A 20,664-nucleotide genomic window follows, 5' to 3' on the forward strand; every position below is an offset into this window, starting at 1 on the left:
AGCTATTACCTGACTACCCTGTCATTGAATATTCCTTTCTTCCCCGGGGAATTAAGGACAACTTGGACATTTTCCAGCTGTTTTTAGCTTCACCAGTTAAATTCACAAGCTCAGCTCCTAGATGAAGAGCGGTCTCTGCACGTGCCTCCCCTTCTAGAGACACCTGGGGAAGACTCAGGCACCACTGCACCCTGTCAGCCACCCGTTTGTGTCACAGCCATTTACAATAGCTTGCAGCACATAAAATTTTCATGAAACAAGAAATGACATCCCCAGCCAGACCCCTGCCAGCAAAGCACGGGCTCCCACTGGCGCGGCTGCTCCACATCTGCTCCTTTGGCAGCATTTTGTGGGGCACATGCCTGCCCCAGCAGCAACGGGGTGGGGTGGGGGGCACAGCAGCATGAAAAATGCTTCTGCTTCAGGTCCCAACTCAGTTGCATTTCATCTCTGCTTAAAATTGGCCTGGTAAGCACCGAGCCCACTCCTCCCTTCACTTACAGCTCTTGTATGGTGCACGGGGCTTTTCAAGCTCATGTCCTTTCACGAGCCATAAGATGCCCCTCTTAGGGAAAAGCACGCAGGATCCTGCCTCTCCTCCCTGCATGCAGGGAAAGGGATGGGGATCCCCCTCCATGCCTCCCCTTGATCCCACCAACACCCAGGACCTCCCCATCAGCAAACTCCACGGAGCAGTGTAAAACAGCAGGCGAGTGGCGTGGGAAGCAGGTGCCAAAGCATTGCAACATGAAATCCCTCAGCATCACTTCGTGCTGCTCATCGAGCGGAGACAACCCTGGTCTGGCTGCTGGCTTTGCAACCCCCAGCCCTCTCTTCCCAGGCCCGCAGAAGCACCGCTCTCACCAGGGCTCCTGCTGACCCCGCTCTCAGCAGCATAGTCGCGGCCATCGGTGTCCCCGCCAGCGTGCTCGCTGCCGCACGGGCCCGGCCTGCCCTCGGCCGGCTTGCGGCCAGGCACCACGTAGCTCCCCCGGGCAGCCGCCGTCGTGTCACTGCCTGCAGGAAGAGGGATAAAGGCAGCAGTGATGCTGGCACCCTGTCCGCCCAGTCGTCCCCTGAGCCAGCAGGGAGAGGAGCTGCTGGGGTGATGCCCAGCTTGGGTACCAGCAGGAGGAGAATGGGTATGGCCACTGCAGCATCACCCCCAGAGCACTGGGGACTGCCAGCCAGCTGCAGGAGGGCTTCACACCATCAAACCTGCACACGGTGGTCGCAAAAGCCCAAAGGACATGGCAAACCATGAGGGCACTGGGACACACGCAAGCGCCACGGGAAAACACGGCCAGAGGCATCCATCAATTGGTCCTCAGCACCCATCAAACCCCTAATGGCATTACAGCTCCATGGTCCCCAGGACACGAGGATCACATTTTCTTTTTGCTGATCATCTTCCATTTATTAGCGAGACAACGGTGACAGCTGCCTTTGCCTCTCACTTCCATCCACCCAGCAGCGGCTGTCCCAGGGTGCCAAGACCACTTCGCGGTGATAAATTGCAACCCACGGATGTGATGAAAAAGGTCTCTGTGCTCACCTGGCTTGTGCCAGAGATGCCAGGTATAAATCTTTGCTGTGACATAAATGGGATTTTTACCCTTGGCTGGGCTCTCAGGGTCGCTGAGTGCAATGAGAAAGTGAAACGCAACAGATTGCAAGTGGGGAAGAAGAGGGGGGTAAAAACGCTACGATGCTAAAGAGGGGAAAGGAGGGGAAATGAGCATCCACAACCGGGAGCCCTGTGGTGCAGAAATAGCGATGCAATAAATAATTTTCCAAAAGAGCTTTCGGAAAATCATGGGCACGTCATGAGCATGCTGATCACCAGGAGGGACCTGCGGAGCTGACAAAACTTCGCCAAATTACAGATGAGCTGGTGGCTTAATAAAAGCAGCCTGTTGCAGAGCTGGGAAGCTTAACGGCACCAGCTACCATTGTGATTAAATAGTCTTAATTAAGTTGTTTCCCCAACTGCTGCTGCACGGAAAGATGAAGATATGACTCGGCACAACCTTGCCGAGGCTCAGCCGGAGGCCCCCACTGGCACTTTGAGCTGTAGCATGGGCCGAGCCTGGGTATCCCACCATGGGCACAGGTCCATGGGGCTCCCCCCAACCCCACCCCCCCCAAGACACACAGGATGCATCCCCACTGAGATGTTGCCTGCCTGCAGCCTGACATGGAGCAAAGCCTCTGGCAGCCGAAATTGGAAAATCAAACGCAGTGCTGTTAAAACCTTCCTGCACACCAATAGCCAACTGGGTTATCACTGTCACAAGAGACCCTGGGTAAAGGAAGGGTGGGACGGAGAGGACCGCTTCAGGGGGGTTGTGTCCTCAGCCCCCCACAGCTGAGGAAGGGGAGAAGAAGGGAGGGTTTGCAGGTGCTCCCACGGTAACCATCGCCCAGCTAGGAGCAGATGGCGTTGGGTCAGGTAACCTCATCGCCTTGGCACTCCGATGTTGAACTGTGAACATGGGAGCTTCTCACTCAAAATTAACTCCCAGTGACACGGCCGGTCTGGCAGCACCCCTATCCCTGGGCTCCTGCTGGTGCTGGCAGCAGTGCCTGGGGTATACGGTCCAGAGCAACGCAGGGCATACGCGAGTTAGAAAGATGAGCCCTGGCGAGGAACGTGGCTTTGCCCCTGTAAGCAAGAGGCACCGATGCTGCTGCTTACCGCAGCCCCCTCAGCCGGCATTGGTATTAAACATGATGCAGGCAGAGCCTCAGTGGGCTGCAAGTGCTGGAGGGGACAAAGTATAACCATTCAAAATAAAAATAAATAAAAAAAAAAATAAAATTGCTGCTGCATCCTTACCTTGCTCTGCTACCCATGTACAGCACAAGCCTGGGCGCAAAGCCCCGGCACCAAGAGCTTTGGGGGGGGAAACATGGACAAGCGCCAGCCCCCCGCAAGCTGCCTAAAATTTCCACGGGAGGTTTTCCAAGGATTGCCATTAACTAAGCAGAACACCTGCCAATCAGCAGCAGGAACCACCACCTACGGAGGCAATTCTGCTCGGTGCGGCATTCCAGCCCAGGCGTGCGCGGTAGGTGGGGAAGCCCCAGAATAACTCGGTCCCCGCGCTGTGGGTGGCAGCAGCAAGGAGAGGTCCTGCTGCAGCCTCCCGCGGGAAAACACCGCAGGGGAAGGAGAGAGGGAGAAAGGGAGCTCAGCACAGGTGGCACCCAGGCAGCGGCACAGGGGAGCGTGCGAACGCTGGTGCTTACCATCGGCGTCCTGCTCAGCTGGGGGCCTGGCGTCCGCCTGGCCTTGGGGGCACAAACAGAGGGAGAAGCGGTGAAGCTGCAGCCGGCCCACCCCACCAACACCATCCCAGGATGTGCTGCCACTCTTTCCCCACGCTTCCTTTTTTATTCTGATTTTTCCAGGCTACTGCATCACCGTGTTCATACCCAGGCACTGCATGAACCCCCGGCTGGGCACCCCAGATTCCCACCCAGAGCTGCTTTGCTGGAGGATGCCCCTGCAAACCAGCCCACACTGACTGGGACAGCCTGGAGGAACCCTCAGCAGGCAGGGAGGGCAGCGGGGCAACTCCTGAGCCCTTTAGAAAACAGGCAGCAGGTCCACGACTGCTCTGGATGCTCTTTGCTAGGGTTTGCCCTTGCAAACGATGGGGAGAAGATCCAACGCCCCACCAGCAGGACCCTTGCCCTGTCACCCACTGTCACCTACCTCGGGTGGGCGTGCGGGAGGGGAGTTTCACGTCCTGGGCGGGCAGCTCCGATGGGCTGGGCTCACTCGGGGCTTGGGGGCCCTTGTTCTTGCTGACAGGCATCGGCTGGGGCAGCACTTGCTTGGGCAAACCCTTGAAGAACCAGGCACCGGAGCGCTTCCACACCTGGGGGGTACAGGCAGAGGGGTGGCACCCACGTCCTAGTGGGATGCTGGGTGCAGACCTGGCAGTCTCTGTCCCCCACTGCATCGCTTGGGTCCACCTCCAGCAGGCACCCCTGTACCCCCCTGCTCTGCAGCAGCCCCATGGCCCATCCTGCTCATTAATTAAGTCTTCAGCTTTTGCACACTGCAGGTAGCAGGGAGCTAATCTCTGGCCAAAATAGCCTCTTCAACCCCAAGACTTTGTTTTGGTTTGTGGTGGGGTTTTTTTGTTTTTTTTTTTAAATAGTATTTCATATAGGAAACAAGATCACCCTGTAAGAACCAGGCTCTGATAGCTGGGCCAGGTTTAGCAGTGTCAGAAGACAAAGCTGAAAGTCCCTGGGAGCATCCCCCAGTCTGCAGCTGGTCCCACCTCAGAGCTCTGGCATGGGGACAGTGCACAGGGTGAAACCAAGGGCAGGGACCGCATCCCTGCTCCCGTAAACCCCCCAGGGCAGGGGAAGCACAGGGGCTGCCCCACTCACCTCCCGCTGCTCGCTGCAGATCTTGCAGAGCCAGATGGCATGGGGCCGGCTGTTGGTGGTCTCCACCCCACACTTGGTGCAGACGTTCTGCAGAGAAAGGAAAGTGCTGGGTGACGGTGGGGGAGCCGTGGCCACCAAAAGCTCCTACTACACCAGCACCTTAAGGAGAGCTGGTTAACAAGAGCCCTCCCGGCACAAACATTAATGATTGCAGAACCCCCCCAGGGATGCCCCCTCGTGCGGAGGAATGCCAAGCAATTCAGGATGCACCGAAGGACCAAGGTGCCCCTTTTTGCACCAGGGAGCAAGCTGTGTGGGTCTCGGGGGGCTCACCCAGCGGTGGGGCACGGGGAGGTGCCTCACCTTCTTGCAGTCCTCGCAGACGACGCAGGCAGATCCCCGTGGCCCCAGCTGCTCCCCGCAGAGGATGCAGCGGTTCACCCCATCCCCCAGCACGCTCCGGCGCATGTCCTCCAGCCGGGTCATGAGTCGCCTGGCAGAAAGGGGACGAGGGCTGTCAGGAAAGGCACCATGTGGCCAGGACGTGGGGTTCCCACTCCCAAGGATGGCTGCTGTTTGATTATTGAATCATTGAATGGTTTGGGTTGGAAGTGGCCCTAAAGATCATCTGCCTGAAAGGAGGTTGTAGTGAGGTGGGGGTCAGGTTCTTCTCCCAGGTAACAAGTGACAGAACAAGAGGAAACAGCCTCAAGTTGCACCAAGGAAGGTTTAGATTTAATATTAGGAAAAATTTCTTCACCCAAAGGCTGGTCAAGCATTGGCACAGGCTGCCCAGGGAGGTGGTGGAGTCACCATCCCTGGGAGTGTTTAAAAAAACACGTAGATGCAGTGCTTGGGGACAGGGGTTAGTGATGGACTTGGCAGTGCCGGGTTAACAGTTGGACTTGATGATCTAAAAGGTTTTTTCCAACCTAAATGATTATATGATCTCACTCCAACGCCCTGCCACGGGCAGGGACACCTTCCACCAGCCCAGGTTGCTCCCAGCCCCATCCAGCCCGGCCTTGAGCACCTCCAGGGATGGGGCACCCACAGCTGCGCTGGGCAGCCTGTGCCAGTGTCCCACCACCCTCACAGTAAAGAATTTCTTCCTTATATCTGATCTAAATCCGCCCTTTTCTAGTTTAAGACCACCTCCCCATGTCCTAGGGCTACAGGACCTACTAAAAAGTCTGTTCCCACCTGCCTTACAACCGCCGAAGTACCACTGTAAGGTCTCCCTGGAGCTGCCCGTTCTGGCTGAACAAGCCCAGCTCTCAGCCTGTCCTGGTGGGAGAGGGGCTCCAGCCCTGTGATCGCTGCTCCTTTTCCTAGTGCAGCTTCCAGCAGAGCCTCTCCTCTTCCAGCTACAGGAACGCAACCAGGGGAAAAGACACATCCCAGGGGATATGTCAGAGTATTACATTCCCCTATAGCTTTGTAATGCATGACTATTAACTTCCGCTGGCACTGCCAGAGAGCAGATACCAGGCCCAGTGCCCGCATACACACATGCATAAAATCCATCAGAGCCAGTGCCTTCGCACAAAGTGCTTCGGCATCAGGGAAGCGGCTTTTTCCCCCCACACAGAAAGATTTCCACCCAGTCCCAGTGACTGCTCAGCGAAGAGCTGCAAAAGGAGATCTTCAAGAGCTCTGGCAGGAGGACTGAGCGAATTAATTTTCTCATTTTCTAAGGAAAAATATTGCATATAATTTACTTTATGGAAATGCTTAGCCCTTTGAGTGAAATGCAAAAAGCCCACTGGAGAGCAGGCTATAAAAGCACATCTGTTTCTTGCAAAGGTAAAAAAAAAAAACAAACCAAACAAAAAAGCCACAAAAAAACCCTCCACAGCTAAGCAACTTCTGAAAAACCAGCAGCGGCAAAAGCAGTTTGTAAAGCAGGAGCAGGAGTGAGCTGCCTGCCAAGCACCCGAGAGATGGCGGCGAGCTGAACGCTCAGTTAACCCAGAATCCTGGCCCTAAAAATAGTACTAGAAGGGAGAAAGGATGCATTATTTATGCCTTTCAGTGAGGAAGGAGAAGGAATGAAGAAGGGAAGGAGAAGACCCAAGCCCACCAGAGAGAGCAGCAGCCCCCTCGCCCGCAGGGCTGCCATCCGCTCCCACGGCAGCCTGACCCAGATCTGACAGAGCCACTAACACAGCACGTTGTAAAAACCACCCGACGTTTAAAAGACATTTTCCTACATGGCTGATGACAGCTTCAGATTTATGGCGGCTCCGCTGCCAGCACCTCTGAATTGCTCATAAACAATATATGAGCTCCCCACTACATCGGGGGCGGCTGGTCTCCAGCTGCTCACCGGACGGCCGATGTCCCATGGACTGCGCATGGAAAAGCAGCGGTGTTATTGTACACGGGTGCTTGATAAGGGAATAGCAGCAAGAGGGGAAAGAAAAATAAAAATAAAGCATCTCGAAACATGCAACTTATTACAATGCATCGTATACTCTGTTGGAAACTCACTGCAGTCAACAAGAGCATCTCGAAGCCCTTGGTCAGGCACTGAGTCAAGCCCAAAGGCAGGACGCAGCTCCATGACTCAGCGTACGTTATCCAACCAAAGCCATGTTATTACAATATCTCATTTAGGTGCAAGACATCAGCCATGCTAAAACCTGCTGGAGAATTTCCCCACTCCTCCCCACGCAGGGGCTGATCTCCTTGGGGTGGCTCCAGCATCCTCAGGGCTGCCGATGTGGAGGTGCCTCCTGACAGTTATTAACAAGCCTGCAGCCCGTTTCCAGACGGGAAAGCTGGCTGGGCAGCTAGGGGAGCCAGGCAGAGCCAGCCGTCGGGGGAAATCACTATTTTCACAGCTACAATGTCACCAGACAGCAGATGGGCGAGCTTGCAAGTCCCTTCTGTCTTCGCCACCTGAAGTTTCAGCAGCGACATGACCACGGGCTCTCTAAATAGAGCAAGTCTTCTTCTCATCCTTTTGTCGAAAAAGAACATCCTCAGACCACAGCCCTTTAATGCCTTTCCACCTCACTCTTAACGGGGAAGCTATCTGCTAGCCTAACTCCCTGCTCCAGCGTTATTCCCGAGGGATGCCACTGTCTGATCCTTGCCCTTCAGCACCTGCTCACTGCTTTGCAGATGATCCATAGGTGATTTCTTCTGACAGAATAAGTCAGTTGCTAGAGCCACCATACGCCCTCGGTGCCTTCCCAAGCTCCGCAGCCCATCCGCCCTGCTGCAAACACGGAGGTCCCAGTGATATCAAGAGAGCTGCATCATCCCATAAACATCCGGCCAGCAGCCAGCAGTATTCCAATTAAAACCTGGAAACTGGCTGTTTCTCAAACATTTCTTATTTAAACGAAATGAATCACACCACGGTTGTTCCCAGCCCACGTCCCACCACATGCCACGCAGGGTCTGCATGAAGAACCCCCAGCAGCAAATAACCAACAGCGTCCAGCTTCTGTCGCAGCATATTGCTCTCACCTCAACAGGGAAAACATTCCTGGGGCAAAAACTTTTATTTTCCTGGCAGCAAAGCACATGTACAAGCCCCAGATCTTCTGCAACTTCCCCCCGCCCCCGCTGTGCTGCAAGAGCTCTGCTCCAAGAGAAGCAGCTTCCAGTTGGAAATCTGCAAGCCCAAACAAACTTATTATAGAAACTAGAACAAATGGCACAATCAAAAGGAAAAAAAAATAAAGAAAAAAAGCCTTTGCATTTCAAGAGATTCATTATTTAGCTGCAAAATCTTTCCTAGTCTCTCATTTACCAGAAGCAGCTCCTTAAGAGATTTTTTTTTTTAAACCAGTGGAAGAGCTTCAGCAGTCAGTACACACACCTGTGGCACCGGTTTCAAAAGAAGGACATTTGCCTAATTAAAACATCCATTCAAGCCAGAGAAAGTGGGCTTTTTTTCCTGATTCAAACCCCAAAAGGACTGTATAAAAAGTTAAAATTTAAGTCCTGGCGTGAACTTGGCAGAAAGAGGGCAGGACCTGGGAAAGGGGGTATTGCACCAAAACCCATGGGCTGGGAAGCTCCCGATTAAGGTGATAACTGGGAGCAAAAAGCCCAGGTTTCTGTTTGACTCCATCCAGCACCACCCCACACACATGCCGGAGCCCCATGCACGGGCTGGCCTCCCTCTGCTAACCAGAAGGATGCTCTGCTCTACCCCAGGTAGCAGCCAGGAACAAGCTTTCTGCCTTCCCAAAACCTTTTCACTCCCTCTCCCCTATATATTGTTTGTTCCTCATTTTTATTGCACATAAAATAGCCATCCACCTCATCCCCATCCCTTGCACTCTCTAGGATGACAGCAACATCTTCCTTACCATGATGTGCACTTCAAAGTGCCCATCCCTCTGGCCTCTGTAAGACTAACTTCAAAGAGCAGGAAATATGCCTCGAATTGTTATAATTAGGGGGGGAAAAATCAAGATAGAAATAATTAAAGCCAGTGGCAGGGAGCTGGCCAAGCCCAGCGCCTGGGAGCATCGCTGCTCCCAGAGACAGCCCTGCAGGGAGGGAGAGCATCCGTCATCTGCCAAAGAAATACGTATTAGTCGCTGATGGGAGCGAGATATAAGAACTGGGTGATACACTGTATCTGAAATGCTTACCATGCACCTGAGATGATAAAAGCAATGGAACAGTCCCCTGATAATATAGCATCTGCCTGGCCCCATAAATACGATTTGGGAAAGGAAGGTGAGCAGCCCTGGGGCTGGTGGGAGACCTCCCCTGCCCAGCAGCCCTGGCACAGGCAGGGGAAGGTCTGGCATTTGCAGGAAGACCTGAAAACATCTCCCATGATTTTAGGCATGCAGAGGGTCCCACAGGGATGCAGCGAAGGCTGAGGGACCACCTCAGGCTGGGCTGAAGCCTGGGTAGCACAGGCAATCGCAGCGCTACAGCATCGGCATTTGCTCTTGTGCTAGGACCAGAGGGATGCAGAGGGACACGGAGAGTCCCTGGCGTTAAGAGCTGAGGATCTCAGGAAACAAGACTTAACAGCGGGGCAAGCACGCAAGAGCGCGTTGTGTTTAAATATTCATCGCCACTCTGCAGAAATGAATGGCTAAAGATGCGCCTAATGGGTTTTAAATCACATCGGGGAGGACATTTAATGCAGCAGACTGAACTGCTGCACCAGGGTGGGAGAAGGACCTGACCTGCGAGGAAGGACCTGATCCGGGACATCACAAGCCGGATGCTCCCCAGCCCCATGCGGGAAGAGACTCAGCCATCACTTACGTGGCAAAAAACCTAAGTAAAACACAAAGGAGGTCACAAAGTGCCTCCAGAATTAAGCCCTGACTTGGCTCCACGGGGAAATCATGTGCCTTAAAGGGCTGAATATTAAATGAGGGCTAATTTTAATGGTATAAAAGAGAGAAGAAAAGAAGCCAAGCTACAGATAAAACATAATGAAAACCAGGATGAAAAATGAGTAGCATTTTTCTTCCAAGTGCACAGGTAAATCAAAGTAAAGCATCATTTGAGCTTTTACAGGTTGACTTTCAAAGCTCATCCTCTGCTGACAGCCCTCACCATGGAGGGAAGATGCTCAAGGAGGCTACGGGGATTCATGCATCCTGAAGTATCCCACTTCATGCTAGTGCATCACTCCAGGTCCTTGATGCCTCTGATAATGTGTTAAAGGAGGGTTGGTATTTTGCAGGCTCATCCCAGTCTCAGAAATGAGAAGAGGGTGGGATTATTTTTTTTTGGGGGGGGGGGGGGGGGAGGGTGGGGTGGGGAATGGACACCAAAACCACACAAAAATTCAAGAAGCACATGAGCAGCCTTCTGGCCATGAATTAACCTCATCTGTTCTAGAAGCTGGCATCTCAGGAGACATTTCTGTCTGCCTCCAGCAGAAACCCTGCCCTTCCTGGCCCCAATTTTTATTTTTGTGTTGTCTGAAGTCGAGAAAGAAAATACGAGACTGTGGTCCCCAGAGAGCATCTCTGCTGCTGGCCACCGAGGTTAATGACTTAATCCCCTGTGACTTAAACCATCTGCTCCAGCATTATGCACGTGTCATCCCAGCAATAAGCAGCCAAATTAAAATGCAATCCTGTTTGATAGCTGGTCCTCTCTGAGGAAAGGTGAGAGGCTGTGGCCCATAGGGAGACTGTCATACCATCGCACTTTCAGGGGGGACTGGAGGGAAGGGAGTACCTGCAGCTGGACAGGGGCATGGCCAGATGCAGGAGTGATGCGTCATGTCACCCCTGGGACAACCGGCTCCGTGCCGCAAGGCTCTCTCCAGAAACAGCAATTTCTAACTTTGGATGATTTAAGATATTTCCTTCGATGCCGAGAGCACGATGGACCTCATTAGGCAGTGGAGCAGACTTGGTGGGTTATTGATGACACCCAATTATAGGTGCATAACAGAGTTAATTAGTGCCTGCAGGTGCTCCTGCATCAGCTGGGAGGAACAGGCTCCTCACGACTGCAGCCAGAGCATCGCCACCGATAGAGCTAGCACAGAGCTGCCCCAGCGACCCCCCAGGCATGAGCCCAGGCCAAGCAGGGAGGGAGAAGGGAGGAGAACGGATCCATCCCTGCTGCAGCTCTGCTCTGCCCTCCGGCTTTCAGCCCCTGTGCCCCTAAATTGGCCCAAGGGATTGTCCTAATCCCCAGGCAGTTGTAAAGCCCTTCATCAACTCAAGCTTGACATGCATTCACTGTATCACTGTCTAAGATGATTTCAGCTCCTGTTATCCTTCTCTGTGCTATGAGACAATGACCCAGCCAAAAAAAAAAAAAAAAAAAAAAAAAAAGAAACCAACAAAAAAAAAACCCCACGCCAAAGTGTCTGTGTCCTACAATCCTCATCAGCATCCAGATCACACATCCCGCAGGCCTCCATCCACCCCTGGTGCTAAAAATACTCTTTCGCTAGATTAATTTGAGCTGGGTTTGACATGAAGTCTGATTCCACAAACATCTTCTCAACAAGCAGCATCGATCTGTTCCCACCCTGCCCTGGCTGGACAAGGTAATGGGCCTGTGGGATGGTGAGTACAGGAGAGGGGACACGAGAGGGCAGGAGATGGATGGCACTAAGTCAGGAAGGACTTCAAGGCACGAGGAGGATCATTTGTAGCCAGCACCCAGCTGTAGGCTTCGTGATTGCTCAAGTATTATATCTAAAGCGCACACACATCCACTTATTAAGATGACCTCAAGTATTTACCACATGTTGCTCCTTTAGAAGGCACTTTCACTTCACAGATATTCCATATATTAACCTAAACCAGGTTTTTCATGGATTTTGCTTCTTTTTTCCCCTCCCTTACAGGAATAGATAATCCCAGAAAATCGGGCTTTCCAGGCACACCTCCCCAGGGCAGCCTGTCCGAGCAAGAGACGCTGTCACAGCCGCTGCATCCCTGCTAGAGGCCAGCCTGGCAAACCCGGATTATTTTATAATAGAAGGAACTATCCTGGATAATGTCCGAGCAGCTCCTGAACAGGCGATTCTGTACGAGACTGATATAGACGCTGTCCCATATTTCTGTAGCTGCACATCCTACAGCTCTTGTTGTGCAAGCCAACAAACACAAAGGAGTTGGCAAGGCTCCTGCTACGCCTACGCGCAGGAGGCAAATCAGCTGTGACTGCACATCCGCCAGCCTTCCCCTCCTCTACTCCGAGTACGGCACCAAGTCCTCTGCTTGGCTTTTTCATGAATGAGGATGAGGAAACCTCCTCCGGCTCGGCTAACGGAGGGAAAAGGGAGAGTTGCTGCAGGTTTGCGAACAGCTGCAGGAAGGCACAATGGAAAAAAACCACCAACAAAACAACACAAAAGACAAAAAAATAACCCAGCTCTCCCCCACTGCTAAAGCCAATTGAAGCATAATCCAAAAAGCATCACGTTTGAGAGTAATTCCTACTGGGCTGCAGATGGGCAAAGCTAGGGAAACACTGCTTGTAGGCGCTTTCAGGGAATGAATCACCACCATTCATAGCTACTTTCACCTGGTTTCCACCAGAAAGCTGGGAGAGGGAAGCATGCCACTTTGTCACACGGGGTGACATCAGCCGAGGAGCACCCTGTGCCCATATCCATGGGGCACATGCTGAGCCCGGGCAGCACAAACACCACTGGCCGGGCAATATCTGCCTAAGCTGCTCACAGACCCGCTCTTAACAAAGTCTTTCCACAAACGAGGAAATAAACCCACGACTTATGAGGCCACGTGCTGCAGCCACCAAGGGAGACTGCGTGCTGCAGCCGGAGCACCCTGTGACCCGCACTGCAAATGCACACTCAATATTTAAGGGTTATTAAGTAGCCGGGTTGATGGATTAAAGCTCGGGCTGTGGCATGAGGCTTTGCGGGCACAGGCAGAACCTCTCTGCATCTCACTGAGCAGCTGCCCTTCAGGGCCCCACGCCTGTTTGCTGAGCAAAAGTCATCCCTGAGCTATGAGAGGGGCTTTGACGTTCTGCAGGGGAGCAGAGACCCTGGTTCTGCCTGGCTTTGAGTGCATTTCCTGCCAGAAGACGGGGGGGTGGGGGAGTAGTCAATGCTTAAGCTCAGCAAGAATAAAATGCTCCTCTGCAATGAAAAGGCATGATGCCTGACAAACAGGATTATGGGGATCCCCTCTGGAAAACCATCCCCAGCAGACCAAGTCAATACCTAATGATTAGCAGTATTTCACCTGGCACGTTTGCCCAGGCAGGGCAGAAATGCAGTAAAGGCAGGCACTTCTCACCCTCTGCTCCACGCTGGGTGCATCGGCACCAGGCGTGCCCCCAGCACCCCCCATCAATCATGGGTACCCCACTATGGATGCAGCTGGGGCAGCGCCAGCCCCCCCCAGGAGCTGGTCCCAATGCAGGGCCAGCCCGGGGGCTGGGCATCACTCAGCCCTATTCAGGAGGGATTAACCACTGGGACACACGGATGGAAGGGGCGATGAATCCATCTGTGTCCTCAAAACAAGACAAAACAACTTTCGGTGAGCTGTGGCTTTGCTCGTGCTCATGGCTGCTTGGGTTCTGGACCGGGCAAGCAGCTTTATGAAATGAGATGTTATTAATGATCCCTTCTAGACTGGAAGCAGGGGGGATCAACGAGGCTGTAAATTCTTGGTCCAGAACACAGCGGCACACCAAGCAGCAGCGGCACACGGAGCAGCTCCCTCCCCTGCTCACAGGTTCCTCCTGGCCAAGGACCAACGCCAGCTCAAAAAGATCCCCCGCAGGCTCCCTTTCAGGAGAAACACTGCAGTGCAGTAGCTGCTGGCCAGGAAAGCAGCCAAGCCAGCGCTTTCCCCCGCGGGCACCGGCAAGGCTGGGGGTCCCTCCTGTCCCAGCCAGCATGGCAGTGCCAGTGCCACCACCACCGCCACCTTACCCGATGCGCTCCTGCTCCATCTCCTCCATCTTCTCGGCCCGGGCGATGACTCGGTTGATGATCTCCTTCTCCTCATCCGTCAGCTCCTCGCTCTTGCGCTGCCGCTCGGGCTGGCCGCCCCGTGCTGCCCAGCCGGTGGGGAGCCTGTGGGGAGAGGGTGGCCAGGGCTTCGTCCACAGATCACACGTGTGCATGTGCACCACACCTGTGCGTGGGCAACCGCCAGGCACCAATTCCCAAGCCAAGGAGGAAGGGGTACGATACCACCCCATCCTCCAAGCTCTCTTCTCACAGGAAGCCTGCAAACCTCCCCCACCCGCTGGGTGCAAGCTCTTTCTTCCATTTGGGGTGGGTGTGTGTCATATGGAAACACTTGTTTCATAGAAAAAACAACTCTGCTTTTCAAAAATATTCTCATTATTTCCATCTTCAGCATCAACAGACACAGTTAATTTGGCACCCTGCTCTCCACCGTGTAACACAGGCTTTGCCAGCAAGCTGTGGTACCGGGGCTGTGGCCACAGGAATGGGGGGTTTTTTGGGTACATTTTAGCAAACATGGGAGTTTTTCCTCTCCTAACGTCATTTCCAAAGATCCTTTCACACAGTGAGCACAGCCTGGGCATCAGGCAGCTTTAACCTGGTGACACGGTAACGTCTGCCACTCAGCCTTGTAAATTAGCAGGTGGCAGAGGGGCAACGCTAACGAAGGGTGCAAAAGGCAAACACTCCTCCCCCCCTCATTTTTCTGCTCATCTAAAGACCTTTCCTGGGTCTTTTTCCCTGGGCTGAGCAGACCTGCACAGTCTTAAACCTTAAGTACATTAAAACCCTGTGCAACACTTCCCAAACTTAATTACTTTTTTCCTTGCATCCAGAGCAAGGTTTTTCCTGTTCTCTCAAGACTGTCAGAGTAGCAAGTCAAGAGCAGTAGGGCAAAAAAAAGCATGCGAGATACTTACTGCTCCTTCTCGCTGCTGGGAGGCACAGGGAAAGAGAGGGAACAAAGATTAGGTGAGAGAAGGGATGAGGACAGCTCAGCCCAGGCAGTCAGTGCTCTCCCTGCCTCAGGGACAACTGTCCCCAATGGCATGTCCCTCTCCATGGACGCCTGGCGCTCCTCCAAGGCAGCGTGGAGCATCAAGCTCCAAACACGAACTTCACCCAGCCCCTGCATCGCCCAGGCACCCAAAACAAGCAGCCACCCACGGGTGCTGCCACCACCCAGCCAGTTGGGATCTGCCATGTGGTGGGATGCAGCACAGCGCTGTGTCAGAGGGTGTCAGGGCAGATGGACAGGGTTGCTCGGTGGCACTGGGATGCGTGCGCACCCATGGGTCTGTCCCTACCACCTTCTCAGGTGGCAACAGTACAACACAACCCCATCCAACCAGCACAAACCCAGTTCCCAATGTCCCCAGAGGAAGAACCGGGGTGGCTGCACCCGCATCACCTCCCACCCCCGGTGGCTCTTATTCCTCCCACAGCCCCCAGCCGCCTCCTTTCACCTGGTCCGGAGGGACATGGTCCTGTCACTGGGGCACATCCACCGGTCAGAGCTGCCACCCACCACTGCGTCGGTCATTGCTGGCTGCTGAGGGGACGCGGGGACACACGAGTGCGGGCACGCTGGTGCTCCGCCGACAGGCGCTGACTCGGCACACAGGGGATGTCAATCACTTTGCTCCGCTGCCAGATCACAGTGATGCTGATGGAGGTAACCCAGTGCTTTCAGTCAGGCTGGAAGGAAGATTAAAAAAAAAAAAAAAAACCACAAGCAAAAAAACCCAAAAATCATACCAGGCAGGGCTTCATTTTTGGCATTAAGAGGAGTGGGAGCCGGGAGAGGAACAGGAATGTCACTTCATTCTGTCTTGATATTGCACACAAGACACAGGAGCCTACAACCACCGCCCTCCCAGGAGGGCAATGCAGCCACACTCGGTGTGGATGTAATTAATGAGATACCCGACCTCACGTTAATTACAAGGCTTCAGAGCTAGGAGGGAAGAGGAAGTTTCCATTTCAGAGAAAGATCTACAAACTAGGAAACTTCCTCCCCGTAACCCAGCGTGTCTCACTATCCTCCCCCCAAACCACATTTCCTCTGGAACAAAACTCCTCTATTTTCATTTTTGTTTAATAAAGTTTTTGCAAAATGAAACTGGGAGAGGCATTGAAGGACGACGTAACAACAGGAGCCAAACACAATACTCTTTCTACCCATCTACAAAAGATTCATCAAGAAACGGACCTTTTCAGACCTTTCTTCTTTCAGCAAAACAGACTGCTTTTATTAAAAAACAAACTGATGTAAAATTCAGAGCCTGAGTGCTAGTTTATTCCCATTTTCTGGAGGTGTTTTTACCCCACCACCCCTACTCACTGCATGGGGACAGAGACTGGGCAGCAAAGCCCAAGCTGACACCCAGCATCACCCACAACACAGGGATGGATCCAGCCATCCCATCGCCTTTTCTGGAGGAAACCGGTGTTTTTACACAGGGTGAACACCGCAGGCTGAGCAGTGTCCCCAGTCAAGGGCAGGACAGGATCCATCCTCCTGTGCAGCCACTCACCCCAGCACCGCCTGTGGGGTGCAGGGAGATGCTGCCTCTACACCATGAGTCACTGTCACACCTGGACCACTCTCAGGATGGTCCCCAAGAGCAGAAAGCGCAGCTTGCGGGTCCACAGATGACATTGCCCACAAGATATCACTTGCAAAGGGAGAAGCTCAGGTTGAGCATCCCTTTACAGCCATTAAGGTGAAAATAAAAGAGAAGAGGTAATCCGTCCACAGAGGCTTGGCTTTGCTGCAGCGCTGACTAGAGCACAAGGCATTGAGGAGGATACAGATCACCCCTTCGTTACTGCTGATGGGGGAAGTTTTTGTTAGCTCAAATGCTTCCCACACATGGGATTTCCCCCTGCCCATCTTCCCCATGGAGCTGGCGTGGGGTACCCGCTGGGATCCCCCCGCAGCAGCAGCCTCATGCCTGCATCGCTCACAGCACCTGCATTTGAATTGCTTCCTCCTCCTGCAGCAGAACTTAAAAAAAATAAACCCCACAAAAACCCAAACCCCTCTGCAGAGCCTGGCCCACGGGCAACAAAGCTGCTCCCAGCCCCGGGGCCATTCATCCTCCCAAACCCGCTGCCCTGGAAAGATGCTGCCCCAGATCCCTCCCTGGGTGGAAGGGACCACTCAGCCACCCACATCCCGCTGGATCCCAGCACTGAAGCCAGAGCTGCCAGCAGGTTCCAGTGAATCCAGAGCTCAGCTCAAACCCAGCAAATCCACCTTTGCGGGGCACAGAGCAGCTCCAGCTCTCAGCAAAATTCCAATGGGGGCACCGGTGAGTTTATCCTGGGGAGAAGATGGAAAACGGCAGCTTGTAAAACTGCCCCACTGAAATCCCAGACTCCAAGCAATGAAAAAAAAGCATAACTTTCCTAGAAAGTGGGAAAAATATAATTCCCATCCTCCACTATCTTCTCTGCAATATTGCAAGGGTTTCTCCATCATTCTCTGAAGGGTTGGCAGAGGTTTTGAGACTCACCTTTACTTCACTAATAACTTCCAAAAATACATACGTACACACACAAAAAAAAGTGAAGCACACAGGGTAATTAGTACTCTTCTGGCTCCACACAGCAACTATTCCTGTGCCAAACCAGAGGGCTCTGGTTGACAAGGTCAGTTAAATAATCAAATTGTTCACTGAAGTCCCCACCGTCACCTCCACAATCTGCACTGCAGCACCAAACTCCTGCGGGGGCTGCAGGGTCCGGCTGCGGCTGGGAGCAGGGGGGCTCGCGGGGCTGGGTGCAGATTTCATGGGGTACCCAGGGAGGAGGAGCAGCACCATGCTGCCAGCAGACACTTGTGGGGAGATGCGTGTGGATAAGGGGCTCTCCCAAGGTCACACAGAGCAGGAGCAGCTGCCCCGGCTCCACAAATAAGGGGGAAATCCCTGGTTTTTTCCCCGAGCGAAGAGTGTAGGGCGCTCACCATCACATCAGCCAGCGGGAAGGAAAACTTCCACCAACTAGAACTTTCTGCTAATAATAGAGAGGCCGCAGGTGTTTCACTTTGTTAAGGATGGAGAAGAGCCCGGGGACAGCTCCTGGAGGAATACACAAGCCTTCCCAAGCCTATAAATAATAGATTTTGAAGATCTACTTTGCATTTCTTCCAGCAACTACTCTCGCTTGTCCTAAATGCTTGGTTCTACATTTTTAGTGCACAGTAAAGAACAAAATAACAGCTTACGGTGGCTTTTTCCCCCCACCAAATCCTTGCTCGCAAGCAAAAGGATGTGGCAATCCAAGTCATAATCGATGGGATGCAGCAGCATTTAGTTAATGAAATGGAAATATCCCACCCTAGGAGGATGCCAAGCCCTTCTGAGGCTTGGCTGTGCCCAGAGGGTCGCGTGACCTGCTCCCCCCAGGGCTGCCGCCAGTGGGGATGCGAGGAGCCCTTATCCCCACGCTGTGCCGGCTGCTTGAGGTTCTCCGATGGCAGGCGGAGGTCGGGAGGAGCGAGGCGGCAGCTCCCACTGGCGTGAACGCGGCGCATCCCAAGCAGAGCCAGGAATAGAAGCAAGGTCTTAATTTCTGGCCTTAAGGAAGAGCCACATGACTCTAATCACACCGCTCCATTACTTCTGTATGACGGAGCTCATGAATTTGATCATGCCTTAATAAAAAAGGGATTGAATGCCTTCCATGAATCACTCTGCCTCTCCCCAAGCCGCCGGCGCTGTCGTCCCGTGCGCAGCCACCGCTTGCTCCAAGCCAAGAGGTGCCGATTCACAGCCCCATTGCCAGCACCCAAAGTCCGGCAGACGCAGCATCAGGTCCCCCTCACCCTCCAGCAGCCCTGGGCAGGCAGGGAAAGGCAGCAGGAGCCCCATGGCACGAGCCCATCCTGCCCCATGGGCACCAGGAGGAACCCGGAGCCACCACCCACCGGGCATCTGCAAGGAGAGACCATTACAGGGCTACCCAAACACGCTGGTTTAGCCATCTGGAAAGAACATGCCAGGGTAGAAAACAGGAAAAAAGTCAGTATTTTAAAGACTCCCAGCACAATAATCAGTTTTTTTACGGTGAGCTCAACATCTTACACTTGGCGGTGCCTGCAGAGATCATCTCCGCCAGCAAAGACACTGACACAGGCAACCTATTTCTCCAGCCTTCTCAGCTCTGCAATGCAGCTTTCTTAAATATTGAATAAGTCTGCTGCTCTACACCACCTGCCAGTGCCAATGATGAGGTAATTTTTGCATTGACAAAGCCTAATGCGATTAATCTGGTTTGAAAGAGCAGGTTTTAGAGCCCGACCATTCACTCGGAGAAACACACTTGCAGAGCATTGGCAGCAGCTTGTTATTCACCACCAGTAGCTAGACCCCAAACAAATAACCCAAACTGCTGCTCGGATGCCAAGTGAGAGATTATTTCTGTGTGTCAACACCAAACAGGAGGTTTTGAACTCGAGCAGATCCAAACACCATCCTCCATCAGGCTGATGGAGTTTTCATGCCAGCTGCAAGGCCAGCCTGGCCATGGGAGCTGGCTTACACTCCGCAGCGGGGCGGTGGAGCTAGGGAGGGAAAAGTAGGGAATGAGCACCCAATTTCCTGACGGGCTTCCCCAGCCCCATGCCCAGGGAGAAGGGGATGCATATTTTCGGGTGACAAGGACCCAGTGGGACCCTCCAGCTGAGTGATGGGAAGAGAAAATGCAGGAGAGGGGATGCACCGGCAGCCCCAGGATGGGTACCGTGCCTCCCCACCCAGCATGCACACACATCCCCAAACACCATTCTCAGCTGGAACTCTCTCCCAGCTAGTGGGACCACATTTGTCACCACAAGTCCATCAGGGCCAGATCCTGCCCTCCTCCATGGCTCAGCACCAGGGCTGGTGCCTGGCACACAGGAGAGCTGTGCAAACCACAGGATACCCCAGGTCCCCACCGGACACCTGGTACAGACACTGTGCACCCCACGTCTGGCTCTGCCCCAAGCATCTCCCAACATTCTTCTTTCCTTTCCCAGGAAAAAAAGAGTTTGCCCAGCACAGGAGCCACATACACACCACAGCATCCCCTATGGTGTACATATGGCTATAGGGGCCCCAGAGAGCTGGCCCAGCAGACAGCAGGGTGCTCATTCCCTTCAGGCCAGTCAGGATTTGGTACTACTGGATTTACCTACAGAGGCGGGGGAAGGTGTAAGTAGCCCCAAAATATCTGCCGAGGCAGCTGTGTAACGCTGCTATACAATCAGCAGATCAGAGAGAGGGGCAGGAAGGCAGCCCAGTTTTGCCGGAAGGAGTTTTGGTCCCTCGAATCTCAACATCCCCCACGCAGCCAACATCCACGCTTTGTCTCATCTCACATGCAAATAATTTTAGAAAGTTCAGGCAAAATTGGGCAAGCCGCTTTACGGATGGTGCTTCAGGAAACAGCCCACATTCAAGATTTTCCTAAAAAAAAAAAAAAAAAAAAAAAGGCAGAACAGAGGTAGACCTCAGCTGGCAGAAACACACCTACATGTCAAACCGAAGCTGCTTGGCCTGGACCCCCACCCAGACAGCCGGAGAGGGGCTGGGACAGCAGGACAGCCACCCCATGACTCCAGGTGTAGCACAGAGTGACCCACAGCCACGGCAGCACCCACTGCCCATGCTTCCACAGGGACCCACATGTCCCAGCCACCCAGCAATGCTGCTCCGGTGTGAGATGGCATGAGGTGGGATCAGACTCCAGGGTGCAGAGCCCTCCAGCCACGCTGTGGCAACACAAGGGCCAGGGGTCCTGGAATTTCAGCTTTTGGGAAAGACCTGGAACCAACAAAA

General features: G+C 53.4%; 1 protein-coding gene across 6 annotated transcripts in view; it reads right to left on the reverse strand.

The window, feature by feature from the left end:
* RPH3A (rabphilin 3A) overlaps nucleotides 1-20,664 on the reverse strand; it is a 36,147-nt gene that overhangs the window by 11,489 nt on the left and 3,994 nt on the right. For 2 of the 6 annotated variants that reach the window (XM_055696445.1, XM_055696435.1), the window contains exons 2-9: nucleotides 15,301-15,532; nucleotides 14,755-14,769; nucleotides 13,793-13,936; nucleotides 4,774-4,903; nucleotides 4,411-4,497; nucleotides 3,722-3,887; nucleotides 3,253-3,294; nucleotides 865-1,017 (exon numbers count right to left, since the gene is read on the reverse strand). In XM_055696445.1, coding sequence (XP_055552420.1) covers nucleotides 865-1,017; nucleotides 3,253-3,294; nucleotides 3,722-3,887; nucleotides 4,411-4,497; nucleotides 4,774-4,903; nucleotides 13,793-13,936; nucleotides 14,755-14,769; nucleotides 15,301-15,377 — 814 coding nt within the window. In that variant the 5' untranslated portion in view covers nucleotides 15,378-15,532. Of the gene's footprint in view, nucleotides 1-864; nucleotides 1,018-3,252; nucleotides 3,295-3,721; nucleotides 3,888-4,410; nucleotides 4,498-4,773; nucleotides 4,904-13,792; nucleotides 13,937-14,754; nucleotides 14,770-15,300; nucleotides 15,533-15,592; nucleotides 20,291-20,664 lie in introns of those variants that run through there. The other 4 variants (XM_055696456.1, XM_055696451.1, XM_055696462.1 and 1 more) reach the window with 4 other exon arrangements.

Source organism: Falco cherrug, chromosome 1 (genome assembly GCF_023634085.1).
Source record: "Falco cherrug isolate bFalChe1 chromosome 1, bFalChe1.pri, whole genome shotgun sequence".
Lineage (NCBI taxonomy): Eukaryota > Metazoa > Chordata > Aves > Falconiformes > Falconidae > Falco > Falco cherrug.